The sequence below is a fragment of the Pavona decussata genome, unplaced genomic scaffold (genome assembly GCF_977016875.1).
Source record: "Pavona decussata unplaced genomic scaffold, jaPavDecu1.1 SCAFFOLD_124, whole genome shotgun sequence".
NCBI lineage: Eukaryota > Metazoa > Cnidaria > Anthozoa > Scleractinia > Agariciidae > Pavona > Pavona decussata.
This window is the reverse complement of record NW_028145538.1, coordinates 1,030,001-1,043,574: the sequence shown is the minus strand read 5'-3', so window position 1 is coordinate 1,043,574 and position 13,574 is coordinate 1,030,001. Positions and strand designations below refer to the sequence as shown.

General features: G+C 38.9%; 1 protein-coding gene and 1 long non-coding RNA gene across 2 annotated transcripts in view; one reads left to right on the top strand and one right to left on the bottom strand.

Moving 5' to 3' along the window:
* LOC146469355 (uncharacterized) overlaps positions 1 to 13,574 on the bottom strand; it is a 192,036-nt gene that overhangs the window by 20,473 nt on the left and 157,989 nt on the right. The window lies entirely within an intron of this gene.
* The window catches only part of LOC146469363 (DNA repair protein XRCC1-like), a 21,779-nt gene continuing 8,296 nt past the window's right edge, over positions 92 to 13,574 (top strand). The window contains exons 1-16 of the mRNA XM_085123387.1: positions 92 to 237; positions 340 to 432; positions 1,756 to 1,792; positions 2,531 to 2,601; positions 3,694 to 3,772; positions 4,309 to 4,388; positions 5,206 to 5,301; positions 6,461 to 6,829; positions 7,759 to 7,837; positions 8,426 to 8,475; positions 9,659 to 9,780; positions 10,169 to 10,209; positions 10,356 to 10,428; positions 11,713 to 11,845; positions 12,851 to 12,917; positions 13,559 to 13,574. The exon at positions 13,559 to 13,574 is cut by the window's right edge and continues 144 nt beyond it. Of these exons, the coding sequence (XP_084979513.1) occupies positions 187 to 237; positions 340 to 432; positions 1,756 to 1,792; positions 2,531 to 2,601; positions 3,694 to 3,772; positions 4,309 to 4,388; positions 5,206 to 5,301; positions 6,461 to 6,829; positions 7,759 to 7,837; positions 8,426 to 8,475; positions 9,659 to 9,780; positions 10,169 to 10,209; positions 10,356 to 10,428; positions 11,713 to 11,845; positions 12,851 to 12,917; positions 13,559 to 13,574 (1,457 nt within the window). The 5' untranslated portion in view covers positions 92 to 186. The remainder of the gene's footprint in view (positions 238 to 339; positions 433 to 1,755; positions 1,793 to 2,530; positions 2,602 to 3,693; positions 3,773 to 4,308; positions 4,389 to 5,205; positions 5,302 to 6,460; positions 6,830 to 7,758; positions 7,838 to 8,425; positions 8,476 to 9,658; positions 9,781 to 10,168; positions 10,210 to 10,355; positions 10,429 to 11,712; positions 11,846 to 12,850; positions 12,918 to 13,558) is intronic.

The following is a 13,574-nucleotide window of genomic DNA, read 5'->3' as shown; positions in this document are numbered from 1 at the left end:
CCAGCGGGTCGGCCAGCGGTGATATTTTGACAGGAAAAAAGGGCGGGAAAGTGACGTCAATTATACGTGTCCAGTCCTTTACGGAGCGAAGGAAGCAACGCCTGGGTGAGTTCGCTTTTGTACAACTGTTTTAGGTTTTGCTCCGTTTTTTGGCGACTTCTTGCGACACTCACTCAGAGTTTAGGCATGCCTCTCATTCGTCCAAGACACGTGTTGTCCTTTAGCAGTGAAGATGTGGTAAGGTCGATTTCTTTCAGCATTTTGATGGAAAATTGGTAACTAAAGGCTTCTCGCCGCAGTGGGTTGCGCTCAAATTTTGATGTTCTTAACTTTTTTAAGGCCCAGCCAGCCCAAAACCTACTTAAATCAGAAACATACAGAAAATGGAGATGTGCAACTGCTGGAGAAAAACAAGCTTCTGTCATTTTAGAGGTAATAAGTTGAAAACTGCAAATTATTAGCTAAACTCGTTTCAATTCAAACTGTTCCATTCAAAGTGACAGTTTGTTTATAAAATGAAACTTTTCGCAAATTTGAGTGAATAAATGTTTGTTTTCCCCAGATATAATTTACACAAATTATACGATATTGAACATGTCAAAAACTAAAAAGAATAAAAACAAGTAGGAAGACAAAAGATAGCCAGGCTTTTGCTAAGAAGTCCCCTTTTAATAGGTACTGTACTTAAATTTTAAGTTAGTTAGGCTATCCCTATATAATGATGGATCAGAGAATTACCTCTGCAGTGTATGTTCTAGTGCTAAGTGAATCCATAAAATTGCTACTGAAAGTCAGCACTAGTAAGGACATGGGAAAGCACATGAGGCAAAGAAAAAATCTTTGACCTCGGCAGGAATCGAACCCACGACCTCCAGATTAGATTGTCTGTTGCTTTACCGACTGTGCTAGCCTAGCCGTCTTGCCAAACGGAGCAAGTTGTCGGAGATTATGGTAGGAAATACGGTAATGTCGGTATCAAGAGTACAAATGAATGTTGCGCCCTTAGTACTAAGGACACAAACGATGGATAAGAGAGTTAACTCTGTAGTGTATGTTAAAGTGCTATATCTACCCATGAAAATCCTATTGAGTGTTAGCCCTTATAAGGAAATGGGAAAACACACAAGGCAAGGAAAAGAAAAAGATCTCTGACCTCGGTGGGAATCAAACCCACCACCTCTGGATTGTGTGTTGCTGTATCGACTGAGCTACAAGGCCAGACAGGAGCAATTCATAAGTGATTATGGTGGTAATTAGGGCAATGTGAAGATGATGGGTACAAATGAATGTTGTGCCACTACCACTAAGGAGTTTAAATTCTCTGATCCATCATTTGTGGCACAACATTCACTCATCTCCATAAAATGTTGTTTCCCATCAACCTCTCTCTTGTGACAGTTTGTTGGTCAGTCGTTTAAAAAAAGCAAGGCTGTTCAAAGAAAGATTGACAAGTAAATCAATTCAAGCTCACCTTGGTTGTATATTTCCTCTGCCAGATCTGCTGCTGCCATTGCATTGCATAGGATGCTGGATACTCTGCTGTCATTAATGGCATTACTGACATTTTGGACAGAAGTTCGCCACTTAAGGTTTTAGGGTTTCAATGCCAAATATCAAGTGGCAAAAGTCAGCATGTATGAAACCTGAAGTGTTGAGGATGGATTTTATACAGCCTCATTTATCAGTCATCTTTACATTCATTGTCTATTTTGTTTTTTGTTTTTTATTTGGATATTTGTTCTCTTCATTGTTTAGTTTGAAAGAGCAACCCAGATACATTCCATTGACATAGGTAAGTGAAGATAAACGTAACTTATCATCATCGTCATCATCAGTGTTGTTGTCATCATCATCATTATGCTATCCATGCCTAAGCTTAGCACTTGGTGCACAGAACTTCAATACTTCATTCTGTGTATAGTCTTCATATTGACAGGATTTGTCAAGACTTTTTAACTGTTATTGACCTAAGAAAATCCTCTTAAGATTGGACAAATCATGGTCCGCATACTAACCCTTCTAAGACCCTTTACTGAGTAATATTCTAAAACTGATATCAAGGCAGAGGGTGCTTGGTGTTTGCAGTAGAATTTTTTTGCTGAACACCAAACACTAAAAAGAGGATTCCATGCAAGAGTTATTGTTAAGTGTCTCCTACAATGTAGAATACTAGTAACTGAAAGTGTAGAATCAGAATAACTGAAAATGCAGAATCTAGGCTCAACCCTAAACAAGCCTTATAATATAGAGGAGTGCTAAGGTCTAAATGAACAGTGCATCACCCTAATAAAACTTTAAGTTATCGGGAGTTTAAGTTACTGAGGGTAAAATTATATCAAAAATGACCTGAAAGGAAAGGAAAATTGGTTGGAGTTAGCGGGAGGTTTGAGTTAGCGAGGGTTCGAGTTATCAGGAGTCGACTGTAGATGAGTTCTAAATTCTGCATTCAGCATTCAGCCTTCTTCCAAAAACCCTGCCATTTAATTTGTTGTTTACCAAGATCCAAGAGCATCCAATTAATTTTTTGTAGGAAACAATGGATCTGCACTTGTAGAAGTTTTGGTTGGTAGATCATCATGGAGTGCTGACGAACAATATCAGGTACAAAGGAGAGGAATGAGAGATGTTGTATTTTTTATAGTCAGTGACACTGAGGCATACTTCTCCCAACAGAAGTTGAATCTATGACCTTCCAATTACTAGTTCAGATACTCTACTACTGAGCTAGGAGACTTGTGAGAGCTAGGCCATAGTTATTATAATTTCATATGTTCTTTTTCAGACAACCAGGCACTTGTTCATACCGTTTTCAGGTCAAAAAGTGTTTCAATCTTCATTTATAATTTGGAGCCACATTTATCTATTCAACAATAGAAATATGGCAAAGTGCCTGGGCTCCCAGTGATGATGAGGATTATGAAGGGGAGGGTCAGAGGCTTAAAGCACTGTTACACTAGGCAATTTTTCTTGTAATTATGTGTCTCACAATTTCATTGTGCCACTGCGACGCAAGTTGCCTGAATCATTGCCTGGTATAACATGCCCTAAAAGGAAGATATCTTGCGACGGTTTTGTTGCAGTTACCATTGCGAGAAGTAGAACCGGCATAAAAATAAATTGAGAGACTTGTTCATTTCAGGGCATGTTACGCTAGGCAGTGATTTATGCAACTTGTGTCGCGAGGGTGACAGCAAAATTGCGAGACAAGTTTCACAAAAAATTGCTTAGTGTAACAATGCCTTTATAGTCTGGGGGATGTAACATGTTCAAAAAAAGATCATCCGTCCCAGACTTGTGCATACCATCTATGATGATACAATTAATATTCTTTGTGTACAAACAAAAAAATTTCATATGTTACGTAATGTTTAAAACACGAGCAGCAGTGTTTTATTGGGATTTAAAACCACGAGGCACAGCCGAGTGGTTTTAGACCTGATAAAACATGTGTTGCGAGTTTTTTGAATGGCTTCAAAAACATTCCTGGAAAAGCGTGTGTCAAGAGAGTTCGCAACAATGATGCTTTTGTGAACGTTGGAAATTAGCATGCATACTAATGAGGAGGAGGTTTTATCGGGTTTTAAAACCACTGCATATGATGTTTCATCGACCGTTTGATAGGTCAATGGGTTTATGAATTATTAATGAGTTTTTGAAAGTGAGTTGAAGTACACTGTATTAATCTTATTTCAGGTGCTTCTAGTGGCTTCCTCTTTCATGAGCCCAGCTGAAAGCAAATCATTTACCAACACAAACCGAGTCAGGATGTTTGGTGAGACATGCAAATACAGAAATACAGTTAAAACTCTTATAACTTATAAATGAACTCTTGCTTAGTCAACCCAAATGTACTTAAGAGTGAGTGAGTTGTTATTTCTGTTGAAAAAACCCATATACCAATAGTGACAATCAGAAATTAAGAAAAATTATACTTCAATGTTTTTAAAATAAAAGTTTCAAGCACGTGTTACATCTGACGTCATTTATGTTGTCTATACTCTTAATAGAAAATAGCTACGAGCCAATCAGCATGTAGACTTTTGACAGTTATTGTAAATTGTCTATTGACTTGTCTATGACATTGTCAAGTAAACAACCCAAACTCTATTTGTCAATTTAGATTGAAAAACCATTATACTTTTTTGGGCAGCATCTTCCCATATATCGGCTAGGAAATAAATAGGTATACCTCCCTCCCACTTGAGACCTTTTATCAGACGGCAACTTTAACTCCCAACTGCTAGAAAATTTATCAAATCACACACTCAGTTTTGTGTTTCCTTATTGTATGGTCTCACTTGCAAGCAGGTCCTGACAAACTCTCTAAGCCAGTAGCTACTCAGAAGTGGGACAGGATTAAGTTAGTCTGCACACAGCCATTTAACAAGGTACTGAAACTGTTTCTACCTTAATTACAAATTATGACATTAACCCTTGAAGCCCCAATGTCGACATGAATATTCTCCCCACTGTTAATGATTAATAACAGTTGGGAGAATTCATTTGATGATCATTAATTTCTTTGTGTGATATGTACATGTATGTTTGATCAAACTGTGATTTTGCAATGAGAAATTATCTATTGGTTGCTATTAGGGCTTGAAGGATTTAGAAAAAACAACCATTGTCCTGTTCTCTGCAATGCATTGCGCCACTCCCCCAAATGACTACCCCTGGGTCTCCAAGGATGTGCATTGCAGAGAACAGGCTGGGATTTAAACCAACAAAAAGACCCTGGGGGGTGGGGCGGGGAGATGGGGGAACTCAAGAAAGTTTCATATGGACAGAATCCTCCCAAGGTCAAAACCCTTACCCTTTTATATACCATTTTTTACAGAAAAATTAACCCTTTCTTATACCTTTCATAGAAAATGATACCCCTTTTACACACCTACAGTAGGAACGCTTCGTCTCTTTTTAGTTTGTCTGTTCAAGATAGTTTGAAAACCCTTTTTAATACCTAAGTGACAGTTTTCCCTATCATTGTCAATACTTCAGCTCATGAAATCCCTACCTTTTTATATACCTCGACCAGCCTGAGAAAGGTACCCCTTTGGGCTGAGCCATCCCCTTGTTTTCCATTATAGGGAGTACCCCCCACCCCCCCAGCTCGGCACAGGTACAAAGCTCACCACATGAACCATTTGGCTATTGTCCCTTCCTGCTTTTTGTTAATCTTATCCCATATCTCTTTATATCCTTCAGAATGAACAGTATGGCCTGTCATTTGTAAACCTCCATTCCCCTCCTGAAGATACAGATGGTGACTCAGAGAAAGCTGTTGCAAGTCCTTCAATTCCAGTAAGTGAATTTGTTTTTAATAGTTTGTAAGTAAACTGTTTTGTTATGAGCATGAAATCAAATAAAAAAAATTCTGACACACTGAAAGGTGTTGAACTGGTGATTTTCTACACACTGTTTGAATTGAGTTTTAATTGCACTGTCTGTTACATGAAATATTGCATTTAGCAGTTCCTTTGTAAGACAAGTTGCACACAAAATTGACTTGTTTTGCAACAAAAAGAACTTGTGTTGCAAGTTGAAGTAAAAGTAAACCAGTCTTCTACTTTTTGCAATGTTGTGCAATGTGTTGCAGTATGTTACATTTTCTGTAACTTTCAACTGTGCTGCATGAATTCCAGAGCTCTTAGTTGCTGAATGTCCAGAATGTCAAGATTCTTGATGCTTAAGGTCCATAACATATTGCAAATAAACTTGTAAGGCCAAGGTTACAGTGCTTAGTAATGCCCAAAATAGTACCAAATGCCAACTTACAAACTGGTAGCAATTTGTAAGGGTTTTACCAAAAAACATGTACAAAAACAGAAGTAATGGCAAAGCTTTGGGTGGTTAAGGTATTTCTTGCATAGTCTTATTATTTACAAGTTTAGCTCTAGCAAATTTTCATTCTTGTGGTAAAAAAGAGAACAGTTATTATACACCTTAAGTTAAAAACTAACTTAAGGTAGAGATTTAGAGCCTTTATTGTAATGTGTTAAAGGAATATTTTCAGTGCATTGGTATTAGGGCAGTCAATGGTACATAAATTTGTTAGTTCCATACTTTTCAAAATGGCGGGACTCGTAATGTTTTGATGAGCCCGAGGCTTTCGTAGCCTTGCAAAAGAAATGATTATTTTTCCACCGAAAAGTCGAGACTGAGACTTGTGAAGTTTGACTTAAATGTTGCAAGATGCACAATCTTTCAAAAGACCAATTGCCACGCTCATTGATCTGTCGGCCATGGTAAGTTTAGCAGCTGAAACTTTCATAACATTTAATGATGTTGTAGACCATGAGCAGTTCCTTATATATTTTTCTTAGGGATAGTAAAACAAGCAACGTGTGGAGGGCAATTTCCCGCTTGCTCTCTTAACTATTCCAAAGAAAAATAAGGGAATGCTCATAGTCTACTGAGATTCACTAATCTTAAAAATCATAGTAAATATTTGACATTCCAGGCTTCTTCAAAAAGACTTGGCCGCTTCACTTTAAAAGATGACAGCGACAGTGAAGAGAAGAAGAGGATTTCCTCTGGAAGCCTTTTCTTTAAAAAGCTGCAAAAGAACCCTTCCCCACCCCCTATGTCTACTGCAGCTGAGGTTAGAGCTGCGTCAACGGTTGCCAGCTCATCAGATGATAGAAAAGCAAGCACCACTAGCCGTATGCAAGAAGTGAGACACCCAGTGAAGGACAGACAGCCAGTGGCCAAAGATGGACAGTTGACGTCTTCAGACAGACACCCAGTGGCTAGAGATAAAGTGGAGAAGGTTGTTGGAAAAGCCTCTCCCGAATCTGATGAGAAACAGGTTCAGAGAAGAGCAAGTGAGGTATGCTTTCTATCAGCTCCCTTTGCAACTATGTCTGTGCATGTTTGTTACTCATTCCCATATCTCAGGTTACATGCCTATTCTATGCCAATAGCTTTGTTTTCATCTTATCACTCACAAACCTCTCATTACAGGGATGCTTAACCCTTTAACCCCTAATATCAAAGAACAAATTCTCCTATCTTTTCCCCATATTTTTATTATAAAAATACTGTGGAGAAGTTATTAAAATATCAAGAAAATTCACCTTGGGTGATCATATCCTTAATTTTCATGACCTTAGGGGTTGAATAAGCATTGATATTACAAGGAGAAATTTGATGCTGATCACTGTTAGGGCTTAAAGAGTTATTAAGGATGGTGCCTCCAAAGTGTGAGGTATTTTTGCATAGTTTATGGCTGTTCTGAAAAAGAAGATCTTAGCAAGGGGCTAATGAAATCCAAGAAGAAACTTTGGGTAACCATTCATTTTTCAGAGATAATTAAGCACCAACAATTTTAAAAGGCCTTACACTACACAGCAATGTTTGACATTTTTTCCATGTTAAAGTTTAATTATTTCTGAAAAGTATGTGGTCACCCCAAATGTACAGGCGCTTTAGGTCTTAGTATTCATACACTCTTTACTTCTTGTTTAGAGTATGTCGTGTAGTTCTGTGATTGCTTCAGATTGACCTGGTGAAACAAAACCGTGTTCAATAAATTTACATTATTTGTATCATCTCAGAGTGTTAAGTCGGAAATTTGAAGAAAAAAATGTCAATATGTGCCCAGAAATTGTCGAGTGTTTTTTTTCCGAAGTTTATCGTCCAAAAATTGTAACGCCGAACATTTTCGTAGTAAAAGTATCGTGAAGCATTCAAATAGTCATGTAAATCGGCCAGTTAGAGCGTACGTGTAATATCATTGATTATACTTTAATTTATTAGAGCACAAAACGGAAATATGAAGATTTACCGAAGGAAAACAGTAAAGGGAAATCACCACCACCAACAAAAAAGAAACGAGGTAATGTTCAGAAAGAGTAGGGGACGTAGCCCCCGGTGTGGTGGTCTGTCTCTATCTCTGATTTCATCTGTCTTTCACATTCATGCGTGGGTTGGGTGGGTGGGGTGAGATAAAAAAAATGGACTGATAGCGGCTTCCAGTGGCGTCTTTACTTGCTGATGTCCGATCTCACCCCACAGAAGAATTTTAAACCGCCATGAGACTGTGACATGTGCGGTATATAAAATACGTTACCATTAAAAGTTCACACGATCTGTTTCCACACAGGACGTTTTTAAATCGTTAAAAATTTTAAAATTTTTGACTTGTTGTTCACGAAACTTACCCTGTTACCTTTTGAGTTATTAAGCTGTACATCTGAAAAGCCTCAAATAAACCATTTGTCTGAAAGAATGGTTACTTCTATGGTAAAAATGAATTTTAGCCACGTCAACTAAACGTGATTTTAGTACCTTTAAAAAAGGGGTTTCAAAATTTCTTGCGATCTTTCCCTCTCCTTTGAAGGACTTAAAGGAGCTCAAGATTCTCTGTCACTTGCATTTGATATGTTGTCAGTTTACTTGTTTTTGTTCTTTATTCTTCACTTAGGATCTCCAGGCCAAGACGATCGTGGTTCAGTTCCGTTTGGTGAAATCATGGTGAGTCCACTCGCTGGTTGATGGTGTCACCTCCAAAAATTACACTCTTGTTCTAAATGTTAACAAAATTGGCGAAGTTAAGTGTGCGTCCAATTGGCCTTTAAACCTACATTAAACGTGTAATAATGTTGCGATTTGTGAAAGAAATGCGATGTTTTGTTGGTGAGTAAATGATAGATGTATTTTTTCAGTCACTGACTCAGGCATACTCAGAAAAAGAAAATCTGAGTGGTCCCAACAGGAGTCAAACCTATGACATTCCGATTACTAGTTCGGATGCTCTACCACTACATAGGTACGACTCCTGCTGGGAGAGCTCAGATTTTATTTTTCCGAGAATAATCAGTGCCACTGTCGGACTGAAAAAAAAAGGTCTATCAATGTTGAGATTCTTGACATAGAAATAAAATACAAACTTTTTGGTGGATTCTACACCTCAGAATTGATCCTTTCTGTAAGGATGCGAAGTATGATCTAATTTACAACAACAAACGACGAGGAAAAACGTCCTTTCTCTCACAATGGCAATTCAGAATGAACGCTAAGGTGAAAGCTTGTGGTTTTGAAGACTGTGATCAAGAGGAAGGGCATGATTTAGGGACAGATTTCTCATTTGATGCATGGTGTGAACTTTGCGGCAAGTATGTATCACGAGAATAAATATTTAAGTTTGAGAAGCATGGTAGAAGCTGGCTATACGTTGTAAGCGGTTATACATTTTTATCTGACTCTTACACTAAATACCCTTATAGAACGAAGAGAAGATTCATTTTTGTGTACTGCGCAGCCGGCTACGCAGGAAATAGGTCATGTGGTAGGGTATGCTGCCGAGTCAAGCTGAAAAAACAATCCTTGAGGGTTTCTGTTAAATTTTCCGTTTCGATTTAGACTTGCAAGCAGCCTTTTCTGTTAGTTTACGGCGGAAAACCACTGGCTTTGGATGCAGCGAGTAGCGATGTCGCGTTGTGCGACGGATCGAGAGAGCTTTTGATTTACGGCATTTCTACACTCCCGCTTGTGTGTAAGAGCTGTCTAAAAAATGGACGAATGGTGCTTTTTTTTTTTTTGTTTTTTTTTTTTGTTTTTGTCCTGCACACTGCACCACCTTCTAAACAAACAGAGTGGCACTCAACAGTCTAGAATGAGCCAAGCTCAAATCATTTTGTTTTCCTCTGCTCTCCAGAAAGACGTGGTATTTGTTCTTAGTGGATTTGTAAATCCCGAGCGGGGAAATCTCCGTGATAAAGCCTTGCAGATGGGAGCACAGTATAAGCAAGACTGGGGCAAAGGATGTACACATCTCATGTGAGTAGCACATTCACTTTCATAAAAAAAATAAATCACTATATTTAAGTGTCGATGTATTTATCGCAGAGCACTAATTGAAGACATTTTCCAGATCGAATTAGAATGTAGAAATGTTGGTTTTTGAGGAGAGGGGAAAACCAGAGAACCTGGAGAAAAACCCTCGGAGCAAGGACGAGAACCAACAACAAACTCAACCCACATATGACACCGAGACCGGGAATCGAACCCTGGCCACATTGGTGGGAGGCGAGTGCTCTCACCACTGCGCCATTTCTGCTCCCCATTCTCAGCCCCCATTCAGCTCCCTGCTCCCGCTGCTTTCATGTATCAAACAGTCATGCAAAACAAAAACAAAAAACAATTTATATTTTTATTTCTTTTGCAGTTGTGCCTTTGCTAACACTCCCAAGTTCAACCAAGTAAAAGGTTAAGTGACACTTTACGTAATAAAACAAATAAACAAATAAAACGAATTTTGTCGCAAGTTGCAGGATACAACATGTAGAAAGAACATTTTTCTCCTTTTTGCTATCGTAAATATTTAAACTTTTACTGCTACGTTTTATTTTCAGGAAAAGGAAAAATCGTGACAAAGAAATGGATAACTGATTGCTTCAAGAAGAACAAACACTTGCCTACTCGAAAGTAAGGAAGATTTTTTCCTTATTCTTTTTCCCTTGTGTTTTCGTGCACTTTATAACGTAACAAGGCCATTTGTAAAGAATTACTAACGTAACCTACCTCAAAAGACTATTCACAACGCAATAAGACTATTTCGTGCTAAGAAAAAACGCTAGGTTCAAAGTCCACCATCCTACTGTATACGGCTACGCAATGCTTCCATAAAGTTCGTGAGGTAAACGACCCTCGTTACTTTTGTATATCGCTAGTTTGGGAGGACTAAAAGGTGTAACGTAAAATTCCGAATCTCATCTCTGAGCTTAAATTAGGGGGCTTGTTTGGGTGGGGCCCGGGAAAGGGGGGTAGGAGTTGATATTGGAGAGAATTTCCCGTTTCAAAGTTAGTTGAAACCTGACTAAGCTAACACCTTTTTAACTGAAAACACCTAACCCTAATGGTCCGTGGGCTTATGTTCTGGGGGAGGGAACATATTTTAATTGTCGGTTGGATTCGATTTGGAGAGCACTTATATTTTGTGGGCTTATATTCGGAATTTTTTTACGGTGTGTAATGAAACCAAAATCTCTTCTGAAATGTGTAGAAAAGGTAGGTCTTATTTAATTTTTTTCAAAGTAATATACAAGAGATCTGGGCCCAGTTGTTCAAAGCCCGATTAACCTAATCCTGGGTTAACGCAAACTTTGATTCGAGTTTAATTACTAATCAATGAAGACTCTTGAAAGACATTTTTGTTCCTTAGTTTCGACCCAGACTTTTCTTTACCACCAGCTTACAATTAGCTTTTAAAAACATTTTTAATGAGCGAGACGAAAAGCACATATGGACCAGTACTAAATGCTTTAGACTGACAGTAATTTGTAACATGCATTGAACAACCTGTAGATATAAAGAACCAAGTTTGTTGCACCGAATATGCTGGTTATCAGAAGTTCGCGACTAAAAGTTTTTTTAATTTGTTTTATACTTTTTGTATCTTTTTGTTTTGTGTCGTCAAAGTTGATTGAGGTACTGGTTATGAAATCTTGCCATGAAAACAATGTTGCTGCAATTTATGTTGGAAGGGCTGCGATCAAGCACAATCCTTTATTTTAATGTTCACACTACAGTTGAATATCTTTACGGGAACGTTTCTATTGATCAGTTGCTCCGACACATTTCTAAATCTATTGCGCTTCCGGCTTCATAACGATTGCGTTTTATTAACTATGGTATGGTTCAGTATATTTGCAAGGATTTGTCAGCATCCCGAACGAAATCTTCATTTCGACTTTTTCTGTCTTCTTCCAGCTACCACTTGCCAGGTGATAGCAGTTCATCTACAGAAAGCGAAGAGGAAAAGGAAGAGGTTAAACCTAATAGACCACCTTTTAAGAGAACAGAATCTACCGGCAGCCGAGAAAACAAGAAAGCTGAAGACAAGGTGAGTTTGTGGTCGGGTAAGTTTCCTCATTCGCCGAAGATTGCGCTCAACTTTCAAAGAGGCTAATTTCGTAAACGGTGGATGTAGTTGGTAGCGGTCAGGGCCCAGTTAGCGCTAACCCGGGTTAAATACCATGACAACCTATAGGTTTTAATACCTCTTAACCAATGGTTAGCGCTAACCATGCTTCGAGCAACTCAGCCCAGTGCCTTCCCAGCAGTTGATGCTGTTTATAATAAATGGATAAAGTGAGTTAGTTTCTCAAGAAACTGTGGTGCTGAGTCGGTGGGGAGTGTAAAGGAATGTTTGATTTTATCAACAGAGTTGATAAGGTAATTTGGCCGCCGTAAAGAGATTGGAGCGCTGTCGTTTTGAGCGTGAGCCCTTCGTCAGAGCGAATCAAGGGATTGTGGATTGTTCGTGTTCATATAGTGAGTAGTGGAGCCACACTATTGGTGGGAGCATGGTTACGAGGAAACAAGAATAAATAAGTCCAATGAAAAGCGTTCGTTGTTTCCGATTTTTTACTAACTGTTTTAAATACACGAACAACCGTGAAAAAGCGGGAAATGACGTCATCAATTTCTTCACTAGTGGGGATGGAACACATTTGGCAGTCTTTCCTCCTCGTTGAGGAGGGAAGATTGCGTGACAAGCCAGAAGAACTTTTGTGAGGGAGGCTAGCCTGCGTGGCAGTCGTTTCCGTTTCCTTCAAGCCAAGCGGGGTAAGCGCGCGAGGGCATTGGGCAAAAAAGAGCAAAAAAGTAGGAGCGGGGGGAAGGGGCCCTATATCTTCCCCGCCCCTCCCCCCCGCTCCTACTTTTTTTTGAGGGAGGCTTGTTCGATGAAAATCTGATTCAGTTTGCAAAAAGTAACACCTATTGGCCGGTTACGTTATCGGAAATTTTGAGAAACTGCCCCCAGGTTAAGTACCAGAAGCAAGCTGTTGATGTTTTACACTGTTTGTTCTCAATTTGTTCACATACTAACATTATTTCTGTTCAGAAGGACACGTCTACAGTAAGCAGTAAACGGCCCATCGGAAAAGCCGAAAAAACTTCAGACAAGAAAGGTCAGTGATTATGAACGATGCTATCAGTGATTATTGCGTAATTTCTTCTTCTGGGGAGTAGTTTTTAACAGGAAAGCAGAGAACAGCTGTGATATGAACGTACAGTCGACTCCCGATAACTCGAACCTTCAAATTGAAAAAGGTTCGAGTTGTCGAGGGTAAAATTATATAGAAAATGACCTGAAGGGAGAGGAAAATTGGTTCGAGTTATCGGGAGTCGACTGTAGTTTTGAATGAGGCAGGCTGGTTGCTAACACTTTGAAAGAACAAAGGGACTTTTCTCTTGCAGTCCATATCCACCTTAACCTACAGTGATCAACATCAAATTTCTCCTTGTAATATCAATGCCTATTCAACCCCTGAGGTAGTGAGAATTAAGGATATGATCGCCCGAAGTGAATTTTCTTGATATTTTCATTAACAACTTCTCCCGAGTACTTTTGTGAGAAAAGTATGGGGACAAGATAGAAGAATTTGTTCTTTGATATTAGGGGTTAAAGGGTTAAAACGGGCTATTCAAAAGGTGCCAACAAATAAAGAAAAGCAAAAGTGTGGGGACAAGATAAGAGAATTTGTTCTTTGATACCTCAATCCCTTTTCACTCTATTCACGCTAACATTGTCGCCATGTTTTGTGGTCAGATGAGCCCGTGAAAAC